This window comes from Zychaea mexicana (genome assembly GCF_025766255.1).
Source record: "Zychaea mexicana strain RSA 1403 chromosome Unknown BDB00scaffold_33, whole genome shotgun sequence".
Lineage (NCBI taxonomy): Eukaryota > Fungi > Mucoromycota > Mucoromycetes > Mucorales > Lichtheimiaceae > Zychaea > Zychaea mexicana.
The window spans coordinates 238237-253049 of NW_026516696.1; the positions used below are offsets into that span (position 1 = coordinate 238237).

General features: G+C 43.1%; 3 protein-coding genes across 3 annotated transcripts; 1 reads left to right on the forward strand and 2 right to left on the reverse strand.

The window, feature by feature from the left end:
* Positions 1 to 5684: 5684 nt before the first annotated feature.
* Positions 5685 to 5834, forward strand: BDB00DRAFT_724764 (uncharacterized protein; the record flags this gene model as incomplete). The annotated part of the gene is made up of 1 exon (XM_053118228.1): positions 5685 to 5834. A coding segment is annotated over one exon (150 nt), but the record flags the coding sequence as incomplete, so codon positions are not given.
* A 377-nt stretch (positions 5835 to 6211) lies between these two features.
* BDB00DRAFT_906100 (glycoside hydrolase superfamily) lies at positions 6212 to 8098 on the reverse strand (the record flags this gene model as incomplete). The annotated part of the gene is made up of 6 exons (XM_053128598.1): positions 6212 to 7058; positions 7143 to 7161; positions 7264 to 7369; positions 7441 to 7689; positions 7772 to 7807; positions 7903 to 8098. 6 exons carry the CDS (start codon positions 8096 to 8098, stop codon positions 6507 to 6509), a joined length of 1158 nt encoding a protein of 385 aa, XP_052980071.1. The 3' UTR covers positions 6212 to 6506.
* Positions 8099 to 10647: 2549 nt separating this feature from the next.
* On the reverse strand, positions 10648 to 14269 carry BDB00DRAFT_355287 (kinase-like domain-containing protein). Its single transcript, XM_053117062.1, has 8 exons — positions 14014 to 14269; positions 13754 to 13928; positions 12119 to 13674; positions 11626 to 12038; positions 11252 to 11524; positions 11107 to 11186; positions 10955 to 11033; positions 10648 to 10884 (listed from the first exon to the last, which is right to left on the reverse strand). The coding sequence occupies exons 1-8, from the start codon at positions 14102 to 14104 to the stop codon at positions 10831 to 10833; spliced, it is 2721 nt and encodes a 906-aa protein (XP_052980072.1). The 5' UTR covers positions 14105 to 14269; the 3' UTR covers positions 10648 to 10830.
* Positions 14270 to 14813: the final 544 nt, after the last annotated feature.

The window sequence follows — 14813 nt, forward strand, 5'->3', positions numbered from 1 at the left end:
TACAAAGTAGTGAAGGTTTATGGCTTAGCGACGGCAGTGACTTATTTCTTTGGCAAAAGTTAACATGGGAAATAGGAAGAGAGATGTGTGGGAGGCACATAATATGCGTATATTTCAAGACATCGGACCTCACTCATTTGCATTAATGATTTGATATGTCAACACGGTCTACATGGTCGACATAGTAGTGTGCGCGTTGTGATCTTTGGCTTCGCTGTGTAAAGAGAACAGATGGAGTTAACTTTTTGGGTTGCTGTAGAGTAGAGGTTGATGCAGTGTGGACAGTCTTCCTAATACAGTATGCTTGGCTTGCAGGCTCTTGTTCGAAATTACTGGCTGCTTTCCCTACTTTAAAGAAAATCAATCCATCATGATCGATAGCTGTACGTGCACAATAAACATGTTTTGTGTGTTTTGATTGACGAGTAGTATCTCGATTTGTCCACCAAGTGGATATTTATGTACCTTCACGAGCACTTGGTTGCTCCAATAACTCCATTATTGACAGTGGACCCCCTTAATTGCACACACAGATTTTCTGAAAGTAAGAGATTGTGAAAGTTAAGGAATACTAAAACAAAATTACATAGTGTGGAGTAAACATGTTTATACACATGTATAGTAGACGTACATAGATGTTCCATTGGATGGCAACACAGAGCTGTGGTTTTTCTTTTTATGGGGTGTATATATAAAGGTGCGTACCAACTTCAGCAGCTGTTGTATGCTGCTATTTCCCTCACAACCACACGTGCGCGATTATTTCTTTATTCAGGGACATCTTGGCATTACACGAATAACCAATTCCCACGAAGACGTGAAGCACATAATCTATTTATCCAATGCATTCACCTGGATTGACCTTTTACTCACGTATCCTAAATTACTTGATTTCCACGCTTAATCCATTAAAATCAACTCACCCATTCAATGCACACGCTGGTAGTTGCCAAGGATAGGCCATCCTTATAATATAGAGATATATCCATTGAAAGTGAAATATGCGTAGATGTGAGTTTTTTTCATGTTATTCTTACCATTCATCAAGTTATTGAAGGTTGAAAGTTAACGGATGTGAAATAAAAAGGGAGTCGGCTGTTTGCTGAGAAATAACTCTAGATTCTCTAATTACATATTTTGCGTAGCAGAGACATACATCATACATGTGCTTTACAGAAGATATATATATCAGCGAGGTGCTGAATTACTGTACAGACGGCTAAATTTGACGTATGATAGTCGGTGGATTCATGACAAATGGACCTGAAACTACCAAAAAAAGTTATCTACCAAATGTCACTGTATATCGTGGATAAAAGAAAGTAACAGTACCCGCTCGTTAAACCGATCACCTTTAAACCGATATTTCGTTAAACCAATCACTTCCCCAAAATACCAGCTTGGTAAGCAGTATGTATGTCATATAGTGGACCCTCAATCTTTAAACCGATCATTTGTTAAACCGATCACTTTCTCGAAAAACAGAGGTGATCGGTTTAACGAGCGGGTACTGTAGATAGAAACATCACGTTACAGCTAGCAGTAAGTCAAGGCTCATAATGGTGGTCAAAGTGTCATATGTACGTGCTACATTTTAAAGATCATTCAACTAAGGCTCTTCTCCGTGCTTAAGATTTTGTATTACGCGCGGCAAAAAAATCCTGTAGACGTATGCTGCAGCGTATAGTAGCACCAACAGCAGGGCAACACTTTAGCTTAAACATATGCTGTTGCGAACTAATTTTTTATAATGGCGCAACCGGTTCGGAAAAGAAAAAAAAAAGGGACGAACCGAAGGATGTCCGGTCACTACCACCAGGCACGTGCCACACTGGGCCGACGGATTTAGAACAAGAACTAGGCAGATTGACCCTACACACAAGGGTTGCGAATCTACTTGGCGAGAATATTTCTGACTATTCATTGCACGGCTCCCGCTTGCGCAGTTAGTTGTTCCGAGCAAAAATAAGACGTCTGTTGAAGGATTATTGATTCTCTCCTACATAAAGTTTTTCATGAGCACGCTTTAAGCTTAAGAGTCACCCTATTGAATTGAGGCAGTATAAATAATTCCAATTTATCAAAAGCCTTTTTGATCCACTACTTGTGAAGCGAAGTCAGACATACTATGAGCGTGTTAGGCTCCGAAAACACCATTTACTGACGAACAACCAAATCAAAGACAGTGAAACGAAAACAAGAAGTTTTCACTCAAAGGGAATAATATATATGTAAATGCATTTGAAAAGAGAACAAGATGAGTTAAATGATGTGTGTGTGCTACGGTAATTCTAGGTCTGCGGATGGTACAGAGGGTAGAATTCGTACAAGCACGAGGAACTAGGTAAAGTAGGCTATGTTAAGTTTTTTTGTGCACCAACAACGAAGCACTTATAAACCATAACAGCGTTTGCCTATGTGTGTGTGTGTATTAGCTTACACTGAGATTGATGTTAATAGTTTTGATTGTAGATTCTCAAAATAAAAGGGACGCTTACACCAAAATATGTTCTCGAAAATTTCGTAATCGAAAGTCGAGTCATTGTCATTGCAGATAAAACAGACTACTTCACGCGATTTTCGGATTGTCGAGCGTTTGCCATTGGATATGATGAATCGCCGATGTTGCCCCTTACTGATGGAAAATGCAGGTACCATTAGAGTGCTAATATTACTTTTTTTTCAACCTTGTATGTAGACTTAACTCGAGAAGATGTTTTGGATACTGCTTCTTGGTACGAGCTTGTTGAGCCCGCGACAAGGATGGGACAGACGACGACGACGAGGATAATGACGTGGAAGGAGTTCTGTCATCAACTATAGTAGACTGATAGGTATGTTAAGCGTTGTCGCTTACCAACACTTCTTCTAAGTATCTAGACTTACCGTATCTGCTAATTCATCTATATTATCATCATTAAGCATCGATAGAAACGACATCTCACAGGTAAATGACGATAATGCGATTGCTCTTATTTTCGTTTCCTATTAAGTCACAGAAATGATCTTGAGCTATTTACCTCGATCCACTTGTATTTTAGATGCTTTTCTTTCTATATTTTTACGTGCAGTAACAACCTGATCTCGCACATTTAGATCTCGCATTGTTTGTTGGAGTGAAGACTCAATAGACCGTCCGTAGGAGTTCCATCCGTTTTCATCAAGGTTGCCTGCAGCGAGCAATTCTTGCTGATTCAACATTTGTTTTTATGGAATAATGGTGTCCTTATGCAGAAGAAAAATAGAAAATACAAGCAATCGACCTTTTATGTTCTATCAAACAACGGCGGCGCGCTCTTTGTTAAACCAGCTACAGAAATTTGATAATCGTTTGGCCAGAAAAGATCAAATTTGAAGCAAATTAATCATGTTTCAATACAGCATAGACAGAATCCTTAGGGTGTATGCTTTGATGACTTCATTCGATGTTTGTCGGCTATTTGTAGTTCATTGAAGAGAAAATGTAATAGTGCTTACATTCACAGTATGTGGCGGGCTACTGATGCTTTTTTGAAGACCAAAAATAAAGGACAACAGTGGCTTCAACAGTCCCGCGTCCTATCTTCTACTGTAGCTCGATATTGTAGAAGGTTATCGCATCCAAAACACTAAAGACATCAAAATAATGGGGCAAACACTCAGCAATGTAAAGAAGATCCAAAGATCAGTTGTTGAGAAGACCCGCCGCATGCTAATTATACGATATAGTAGCTTTGTCCAAAAGCCGCCACTTCTGTAGTAAGTAGCTGAATCACATACTGTTTGGCTTTTTGTATGTCATTCATGCGGCAAGCAATCGCCAAAGCATGTTCACGCATGAATCTTCCTGGCTGCATTTTTAAGTAACAAAAGTTGTCGGTATCGTAAGTGTGTTGGATTAGCTAATGAGCTATTCTGACACGCACTATCGCATCACGCACAGCCTATTAACGAACACAGCTAACGTACACCGCCTTTATCTATTACACAGGTTGTATATGTAACTAGAAAGGTGATGCGGCGCTTCAACGAGCGAGATCGTCCTTTGGCGAAAAAGACGCGCACAGATCCATCTCCGCAGCCTCCTCCTATATTTCTTTTGCTAAATGCATGTACTAAACCTTTGATAATATACAAGCAGAGGCCTACCACATGCGTTTTCCATCTCCTGCGTACGAGTCATTTGGAGGAAGAGATGGAAGGCACCTTAACCTTATGGTACTGTAGCACAAGAAATCCTGTGTAAACAATATGCAGTTATTACTCGGGTACAAATGTGGAAACCGGCGACGAGATCGCGTTCTTCCCCAAAAAAAAAAAGATATGCCTCTGCAAAAAAAAAGAGAAGAGTAGGAACAGTGTGTTAAACTGTATAGAGACAATATATTGGCTTGAGAGGAGGGAAACGATGATGGGTCCACTGTGGAATAATTTACATCGGGCTTGTCAAAGTATTTTGGTCATTTTTCTTACACATGTCAAAAATATTGCTTTTGTGTAAGGCATAATACAAAGCTACTATAGCTCCCTTCAACTATGTGCGGCAAGAAGCGGGATGCGGCATGACCGGCAAAAAAGAGCAGTATATTGTGTGACTACGAGAAATTTTGTCCAGGGAGTCGCTCGTCACGAAATTTTTGCCATTGGTTGTGTGATTCAGTCAACATCTCTTGCAGTTCCAGGCCGTTCCGTCATTTGAAGCGCACATTTCACCATATGCAGCCAGCGCGTTAAATACTTCTCATTTTTCTTCCTTTCTTGTATGCCTTCATTTCTTCTCTTTCTTTCTCTTCTTTCTTTCAGTCTTCGTTCACAGTCTATTCTGAGCAACAATGGATGATCCACTCTTTTACAATATACCCAGTTATTATGCTTTCTTACCTCTAGACGAAACAGTACCACCAGCAGCAGCAACAGCAACAGCAGGAGTAGCAACATCAGCTGATATACAAGAACCCTCATCAACATCTAATTACTATATGCCCGATTCATCAATGTTATACTCATCAACGACAGCCACAACCTCGCCATCGTCATTCAATGGCGTGTCATCATATAACGATGACTCGTATTGCAGCTTTTTGGATGGTGATATGTTAAATCCATACGACTTTTTATTGTATACGACAGCTTCACGGCAGCAACAGCAGGAATCATTATCATTTGATGAGCCAGTAGAAATATACACAGCGCCATCACCACCACCTGATACTACAGTCCTGAGGAGCAGTTCTTCGACTCGTAGTAGCGTTAGCACTACTAGCAGCAACGCTAGCAGTGATATCGCAACCATTGTGGAGCACCAAAACTCTGAACACTTTTATAACGGCAAAAGCTACATATTAATATCATCTTCAGAGCAAGCATATGAAGAAGCTCAACCCGAAGACCACATTGACGACAACGAAAACGACATGGAAGATTATAAGGCGGCTCTTTCCTCAGGGGATTGTGTTAGCGTTAGCCAAGACGACGTATATAACGACGAAGTCCACAACGACGATATTGAAGTCCAGGATGATGACAGCGACGATCCGGATTGGGTACTTGGTAATGATGCTATTACCGCCCATGCACCGGGTCGTCGACCTATCACGACCGCCAAAGCTACCACGCCGACCAAGAGGCGATCTCCGAAAGTGCCTACTTTATCAGCATCAGGATCGCACAGCAACAGAAAGGACGAGTCCAATATAGTAACAATTTGTAGCAATTGCAAAACTACAAACACGCCGTTATGGAGACGAGACGACCAAGGACATCCTTTGTGCAATGCATGTGGATTATTTCTCAAACTGCATGGCATGGTGCGGCCTTTAAGCCTAAAAACAGACGTGATCAAGAAACGAAACCGCCAATCTTCCTCTGGAACCAAAAAGAGAAAAAGAAAAGCAAGGTCGTCCCATCAAAAACACAACAATAGTAGGAACAAATAAAAAGGAGTATACTCCTTGTGTACAATCGATTCCACAATTGTTGTCTTTACACCCATCATCTTTAGTATATGTTTCTTTCATTTTCTTCATAACTTTTTCTCTGCTTTTGTCAAAATCATTTTATTCCGTTCATTCCGTTCATTACGCATGAGTGTAGTAGCAATTATCATTATGGCGATGTAATATTCATCAATCTTTATTATATGCATATGTTCTTATTAAGCTCAAAAAATAAAACTATGGAAGTCGACTCCGCTATTACTAGATAGTTATTTGTACATTCTGTATGTATAAGAGTAGGTAGCAGAGGGAAGATATTAATATGGAGAGAGTTGACGCAGTGCGCGCCACTACCATTCAGCTTGTGCTGTGCCTTTGTTATAACTCTTGCTCTTGAGGGAGGTCACAGTATATAACACCAGAGGCAGTGTCGCTCGATCTACAGACTAAACCAGGAGGACAATCGCGGTACATCCATTGGCTATTGACACATTGAGCGTACTGTTCGCCGGCGCAGCGAGTATGATCCGAGTCCGAGCATGCTGCACCTTCACTAATGGTAGGGGACGGTTCACTGTTTTGGTGTTATTGTTACGAAAAATAAAAAAAGCGACATCGGATTAATCTAAGTTGTTGTAAGTTAGTTATATTGACGTAGTTAATATACCTAGTTGATGTTGATCCGGCTGACGGAGGCAGAGACACAGATGACTCAGTGGCCGTTGTCGTCGTTGTGGCCGATCCATTGGTTAAGGGAGAAGAAGAAGGAGTAGGGGATAGATCAGTGCTAGGCAGAGACGATGATGGAAAAAAACTCAAGGTGGAGTTTCCTCCACCAGTAGTAGAGTTACTGTTGTTGCCATGGAGGAACTTGGCAACCGCTTGACCGTAGCTAGGGCTCACGTCATCATTGGCGTACGCAGCAGAAGCGTCCCACATCATGACACCGCCAAATGAATCATATTTGGAGCGAACTTGGGTAATGGCTTCTGTCAAGTCTTGGTATGGAACGTATCCTCGTCCAGCAGCATAGCTGGCAGCAGGCACACCGATGAAAAGCTTCACGTCTTTGTTGATTGCCTCCTTGCGTGCCCATTCGTCCCATCGATCGTAGTTGAATTTGTCGGTTGTAACACCACATTCCTACATAGTACATCACATATAAATAATAAAACAATGAGCAATTCTCATTCCATCCATGATTTCAATTAAGAATAGCAAACGTACATTGTTATAGAACTGGACCCTATAAGTATAACATGATTATATATTAAAGCTTATTAGTTTCTTTTCTCGTTTTATAAATCTTGGAGATCACTTTAGTCAATCAAAAATACACGTTTAGTACCAGACGAAATCAAACCAGGCGCTGTTGAGAGCATCAGACATATAGTGGTCAGGATAAGGGCATTGTGGCGCAGAAGATATGTAATACTTCTTGGAAGTGTCAGAGTCTAAACAGCAGTAATAGCGTCAGTTGTCAAGACAGCAGAAAAAAACCCACTCAGCAATGAGATAATCTAACCATAGTGCTCGCGCATGCGTTCTACAAATGCAGTGTAACCAGCGATGTCTCCGGCTTCAATATCCAAATCGAATCCATCCACCGAAGCATTTCCAAAGGGTCTAACATCTCCATTGCCGCCGCCAAAGGTGTTCCATAGGGTATCGGCTAGCTCGTGACCTTCTGATTCAGACGAAAGACCGTACGTTCCAGTTGCACCGCCAAGAGAAAGCAGGACAATTTTATCCTTGGATTGACAAGCCTTGATAGCTGCATGATAAAACGAACACTGTGATTAGTAAAAAGAAAGTGAAGCGACAACTAAAGCAGATCATCAATTTGAAACAATTACCTGGTTCCATTTGAGGACAATCCAATAATTCGGTTCCTGTCATAATGTTTATGAATAGATAATATAATGTTAGATTCTAGTTGACACCAGGATAATATAATAGCGGTGATATAAGGTTTGGTCTTTGTTACCAGGGAATTTTCCCAAGCAGGCGTCACTCGAATCCGACAGGTCTATAGCTGGAGGGTTACTGCCGAACTGGTATAGGAACGAAATAACTAGGACATCTTCAGTGTCGTCGCGGCAGTAATAGTCGAGTGGTTTTTGCCATTCATTCGGCTCTGTGTTGCCTTCGCTCGCTGAATTTTGACCCCTGATGGCATTCATTGCAGACAGTCAGTATTATATACAACAAAACATGCTTGAAATTGCATAAATGGACGTATATATATATATATATATATATATTTATAATCCACCCTTCAATGTAGTGCAAGTTCAGAACATACCAGTAGTTGACAAAGTTTGAATTTGATTGTGGATCGAATGCAGCAGTTGCATCAAAGGTGTGTTGAAGTAAATCGAGTAGTGCCACTAGGGCTATCGTAAGCGTTATACGCATGGTGGTTGGATGAGCTGGTGGTATTGACGTTGACAAGTGAGGTTGTAAAGTAGTTATGGCAGGAAGCCTGGGAGAAAAATATATCGATATGGCATCCCTCTTTTATATCCATTGCTTACAGAAAAAGATCGTAAAACTCTGACAACTTATCGTACACTTTTCAACAATGAGTTTCTCAAATGACGTAGACAACAAAGACAGCTTCACCATTGTGATATTATTGAAATCCTCACGAGTTGAAATGGGTCGGTTTTCTTCCAGAAGCAAACCGAGCAGAGTTTACGAGAGAACCGACCCGAACCTTCTCAAAAGCCGACCCGAGAACCGAAATTAGAGCCGAGCTTTAGGTCGCAAATTCCAAAGGGACGGGATTACTCATGGTTAAAGTAACAACTGCGTGAGATCAAATGGAAAACGTAATCCATTGTAGTGTATAGCTAAGGTTAAGTGATATGTGTCATTGTCGAATACAGTGTGATTATGCGTGTCAAATATTAAGTACTGCTGGTAAGGGGACTTGAGAGCTTGCCGGATAGAAGATTGCTGGACCGTTTACATGACGACGTCTTGGCATGTCTTTGGTCCGCAGCACTAAATGTTGCGTGCTCAGCAACTATCGTTTGTCTGAGGAAACCATTGAGAAGTTAATGCTTCTGGGTTCCTGCCTTCTGGTACTTCAAAAATTTTCTCCCCCAACGGTCCACAGCAAGTCGCAGAAACGATGGTGACGCACCTATCAAGAATTTTTGGAGACGAACGCAACCATAACCGGCCGCTCAAGCTCTAGATAAACCTTGTTGCTAGTAATAGCTATGACGTCGGAAGTTTGAAAATGTAATATGATGCTTCACGGAGACTTCAAAAGCCTTTGAAAGCTTTCCCAGAGCATATGAAGATTTCGAAAAGCATTAAGTCACCAACTTGAATTTCCGACCGAAGACCCATTTCCTGGAAGACATTGCAAAATGCCACCACGCAAAGCCCCCGGTGATGACCATTTCTTTGTGGCAAAGCTAAAGCCGATAGCAGCACCACTTGCGCATACTCTACGCAGATTCCCCGCATATGCTGAACTGTTCATGGATCTCTATTACATGGCGCACAGCCCAAGTCGTTCCTATACACGAAAAAAGTGATCCTACTGCCGCTGGAAATGATAGACCTGTCAGTTTGACCAGCGTGCTCCAGAAATTCTCGAGCGATGCCTACTGCCCAAACTTCTCGCGGCGATGCTAGCACTGAATATAGCGCAAGGACAATTTCGTCATCACCTTGGAGCTTGGCCAAGCTTTTGCACTAAATATAGTATTAGGCATTACACTCGGCTGTACGATCCTCCACCGGTACTTGCGTTTCTTTGATATTAAAGAAGCCTATCGGTCGACCGCGGCAACATATGATCAACATTGCAGAAAAGCCTGCCGAGCGCTCTGTTGCATATGATCAACATTGCAGATAAACCTGCTGAGCACTCTGATGCATATGATCCGCCACATGTTTGATGACGTGCGTATTGCGGTCATACATCAAAAACGACCAATCTCCCTTTGTATACCCAGCCAAAGGGGTGCTACAACGTTATATCTTTCGTTCTCTCTATACGCAACATTCATCGACACACTACCGCGGCGTCTACGCATAAACATGCATACTCGCTGCCACAAATCCGATCATGCCCTGTAACAGGCAAACCCGATACAACATGTCAAAAGCAGCTCTTCTAGCCATTACAGCTTTGTTATGTTAGCAATTGGAGACGCTACACAATGCACAGAGGGTTGCATGAAAATGGCGTTAAACCGCAGTACAAGAACACAGTTTCTGAAGATTGTTCCCATGGTTCTCGAAGATCCACCATCAATGCAACTGAGAGCACGTGTACTTCAACCCAAGTTTGAAGTTCGTCTCCACGAACTACTTGTGTGAACTATATGATTCGTTCGATTGAACTGACTCTTTTATGGTCCAAAGATTGCGACAAACATTGGTAAAGCCTGACAACCTAAGATAATACATGGAAGCGACACTTCAGAAGACCCTATAAAACGGACAATCAGGTCAAAACGGGACGACGAATTACTTAGCCAAGCCAGCAAATACAAGTCGATCAGTCGCCTTCGGATCACCCGCATAGTTGACCCCTTTCTGCATTTACCAGCTTTCTCCCGAGACCGCCGCTGCCTAGTCAAATGGCGTACGCATTGACTCCCCTCATATCCATTTGAGGATTGTCGCTGTCGGGCCAAGAAAACTAAACAAAAACAATTTTCTGGCTGCCTATTGCTACGTTCGAAACTTAATGAGCCCTTAGATATGATTAATTGGTACCCTTGATTACTTTGAGAAAGTTTGTATATGTTAGATCAGGTGCAGAATCACAGAACACACTATCCCTCACACTGGTAGAGATGGAAAGAAAAAAGCAAAATGCAATATATTCTTGTTACGTAAGTAAGTTGATGAAGGGTTCATTAAGAGTAAAAGGAAGGGTAGGGTGTTAGGTGTTTTCTTCGAGGGCGCCATTTTTAGCATTAAGGTTTTTCATGTAATCCTGTAGTTTTAAAAAAAGAGGGGTTTGTTAAAGAAAGCTCGTGAATTGACTCGTTATTTTGAAAACTTACTTTGAATTTAAACGTCGGGTTCTGGCGTGTGTAGGGGTGGAGTAAAAGTTCTGCAGCAGTAGGTCGATCGTCAGGATTACTTGTAAGAAAACGACGTTGTTTAGTATATCTGCTAGCATCCACTAAGTATACACGACATAAGACAAACTCACATAACAAAGCATTGGTTCAAAAAGTCCTTGGCTTCGTCTGAGGCATCTTCTGGCAAAGGTGGAGCTTGGTATTTGCCAAGCTGTAAAGAACAATGAGGTTTAGTGTTTCTGGTGATGTCAAGAATATAATATAAAATATACTTACACTGTATAATGCTGCGAGCATATTAAGGTCCAGCCATGGTTTCTTTCCCGTCAGCATTTCAATCACAGTACATCCCAAACTCCAAATATCGATCTTGGCACTGTAGGAAGATCCCTTGACAACTTCAGGTGCCATCCAGAAAACGGTACCCTTCATCAAGGTATTCGAGTTTGGATCATAGGCTTCCTCCTGGCCGCTCAATTTTGAAAGACCGAAATCTGTAATTTTACAGACGCCATTTTGATCCACCAGAATATTACCAGCCTTGATATCCTATAATCATACAAACACCACAAACATACATGATTAGCAATACTGTAGGCTTGATATACTCCTAAAGCACCTCTCACAATTTTCAAGAACGAACTACTTACACGATGCATGATGTTACGGTCATGAAGATACTCAAGACCGAGTAAGATCTGTCGAGTGAAGAATTGAACCAAGACTTCTTCAAAACGTCCGTTCTTGTTGAGAGCACTGAAAATACTGCCACCGGGGATGTATTCCAAAAAGATATGAATGTGACCTTCCTCCTCGTCATAATCATAGCCAAGATACTGAACAATGTTTTCGTGATCCAAATCCTGCAACAGCGAAATTTCACGGTACAATGCATCTACTGCGCTACGCATCTTGTCGTTCAGCATATCCGATTTGGTTATTGGCGAGTCCACTTCCTTGACAGCAATCCATTCACCAGCCGCCACATTTAGAGCGTGGTAAACACGACCGAATGAACCTTTGCCAATAAGCTCACCACGCATCCATTGCATTTTGGTAGGTACTATCAGAGATTAAAGGTAAAAAACGATCGTGGGTTAGCTCTATCTGTTTCTTATTCGTTCCATAGAAAAAAAAACATACTTGGCTTATCTGCGTAGGCACTTGCTGAATGAGCATCGCGGATGGCTTGCTGGTCCACTGCCATTCCAGGCTTAACCTGCTCAACCTTGCGACCCCACATCTTGGTACTTCGTCGACGAAGGATATGGTTGACTCGGATGACATTCATTGCCTGTCGCCAGTTTCGGTGCGCTTCCTTGGCAACAACACGAACAGACTTTTTGTGTCCTTGTAAGCGCCGGGGCGCCGGTGAAGGAGTGGCGTTACCGCCGCCAGGAGGAGCTTCAATGAATATTTCCTTGTCAAGATCATGGTCGGGCAGGTATTTGTCGATATCTCGGTACAGCTTTTCAATAGAAGGACGCTCGCCCCATGTTTCCTCTTCGTGATCGACAGGCGAGGTACTGGTAGCGGACAGGGGTGTTTTCTGCTGTCGAGGGGTTCTCGGCGAGTGACCATAAGCCTCCTCTTCGGTTTTGGGGATCTGGATGTGCAGTTTGGTGTTGCGCCGGTTCCCAGAGTCGTCCACTGGATCATCGTGCAGTGATAATCGCTCAACTTCTTCATCAGGGAAAGGCATGGTGGGCAATGGTTTGTCCGTGATAAATTGTACAGACCTTCCGCGCTTGCCTTCAGCGCCGTTGCCGAGATGAGACCTGCTGTTGCCGCCGTGGTCGTTTTCGTGTTCGCTCATCTCACCAATAGTCGACATTTCTCCAGAAGGATGTCGTCCATGAAGATATCGCTTGCCTGTACGCATAGTTTCGCTCGAAGAACTCGGCTGAAGTCGCGGCGTTGTAGGATCTGAGCGAGTCGGTGGATCTTCAGTGTCTTCATCCACTGGCCATAGCTCACTTTGGCCGAATGATTGGTAGTTGGGATCCATTCTACTATTAATCTGGTTGCTGTTAGTTGGTGGTACAGCCCACAACGCCGGGTATGCCGCGGAAGATCCGTTGTGCGACGTAGGCTGAGCATTGTTTGCAGTCGTTGCCCGTGACTCGTTTGTATGATCATCGTAGCCATTCGAATAGCTTCCTCCTTTTTCGCTTCCATCCGGTAACGGGTCCAAAGAGCGTTTCGGACGTACAGCCCAACATGAAGCTTCGCTCGTCGAAGACGATGGTTGTGGTCGCGGTTGTTGTGGACGCACGTGCCAGAGTTCTGCAGTCGTGAGAGGTGTAGTTTTGCCAGTCGACGTTTCCGAGGGGGTAAAGTGTGGGGTGTTAAATTCTGTGGATGAGGTGCTTCGGCCAGAAGAACGTTTGTAACTGCGATCAAAGTAGCCACTATCGTCACGGTATTCTTCCCCGGGTGTGGTGTTGCTTGAAGGAGGTGGAAGCTCGGGAGGTATTTGGAACCCTGCACCGTCCGTGCCTCGTGATAATCCGCCAACAGGCCTTGGCGAGGTGGACATTTCAGGGCTGTTGTGTGGACTTGCCCGGTCGTACTGCATGTAGCTAGGCTGTGGAGGTTGGTGGTCAAATGATACCATATGGCGCAGCGACTGTCCCTGCCGAGGATAATGGACATGGTGATGCTGGTAACCCGTAGCTGGAGTTGCTGTTGTTGGAGGTCTAATACGTATACAGCCATTACCTAATTAGGTCCATTGTGATCTTTCAATCCAAAATAATATCAAAGACAGATTTCTACCTTTGGTAATGCGACATGTAGCCATAGTTACTCGGAATGTCTGGATATATTCCTCGACTGTCCTTGGCGTAGGGTGGGGAGATGTGATCGGGATGCATAACAAGTACTTGATCCTTCAACCGAACGTCTGACATGCGGCATATACTTACAAGCTCGTCATCCAGCAAGGGCGCATCTATAGAAAGCCAGCACCAAACACATTTAATATATCTGATACAGATGTATGTGGCTTAAACTCATCCACAAGTCCCTTACAAAACTGCTCGCCGTTTTCATGGTAAAACATGGGACCATTTTCATGGTAATATAGATAGTGTCCATCTTCGAGATTAAGCTTTTTAAGGATTGCATCTTTAATCACAGCGGCATCGACCATATCCGTCACTGTAAGACTATGGAACGTATTTGAATCTGCGGTGACTTGGATACGCTGGCGTATCTGTTGCTGAGGAGCGGGTGAGTACTGCGGGTAATGCTGATATTGGTTTAACGGTGGTTGAGATGGAGCGGGTGCATGATGATGGTGATGATGATGCTGTGGTTGAGACTGGGGTTGTGGGTGAGGTTGCGGTGTTGGTTGTGGAGGGTTAATAGGATGCGAAACACTTGCTTGTGGTAGCGGTGTTGAATATGATGGATGCCCGGACGGCTGCGACTGATCCTAAACGGGGTATTTAGCCGATTTAAAATGATATACCCTCTATATACACACTCCACAAATCTAGTCCATCACCACAAAACGCTCTATAACTCTTTCGCTAATTCGGTGGTACCTGGAACTGCTGAACGCGCTTCCCTGTTATTTTCCAACCGCCTTTCGGATCGTTTGGTTGGGCACGTGGACTAATAGGACTATTTGCCCAATCATACGCTGTAACATTTGGCGTGGAAGTCGAGGAAGCAGGGGCAGCTGCAACAGGTGTTGAAATGGTCGTTGGAGTAGCTGTAAGCGTGGAAGAGTGTGGTGCTCCTGCTGCTGTTGTATTTGGAACACGACCGTTAACGTTGATAAGCAGCTCTTGATTGCCTCCATTAGGACGCAGCCGTGAGCGTTGATATA

Coding starts and splice junctions, on each gene's coding strand:
- BDB00DRAFT_355287 (XM_053117062.1), bottom strand. CDS start 14,104: ATGCAATCCTTAAAAAGCTTAATCTCGAAGATGGACACTATCTATATT. Junction 13,675..13,753: donor TACATGTCGCATTACCAAAG/GTAGAAATCTGT, acceptor TATACGTATTAG/ACCTCCAACAACAGCAACTC. Junction 10,885..10,954: donor ACCCGACGTTTAAATTCAAA/GTAAGTTTTCAA, acceptor TTAAAACTACAG/GATTACATGAAAAACCTTAA.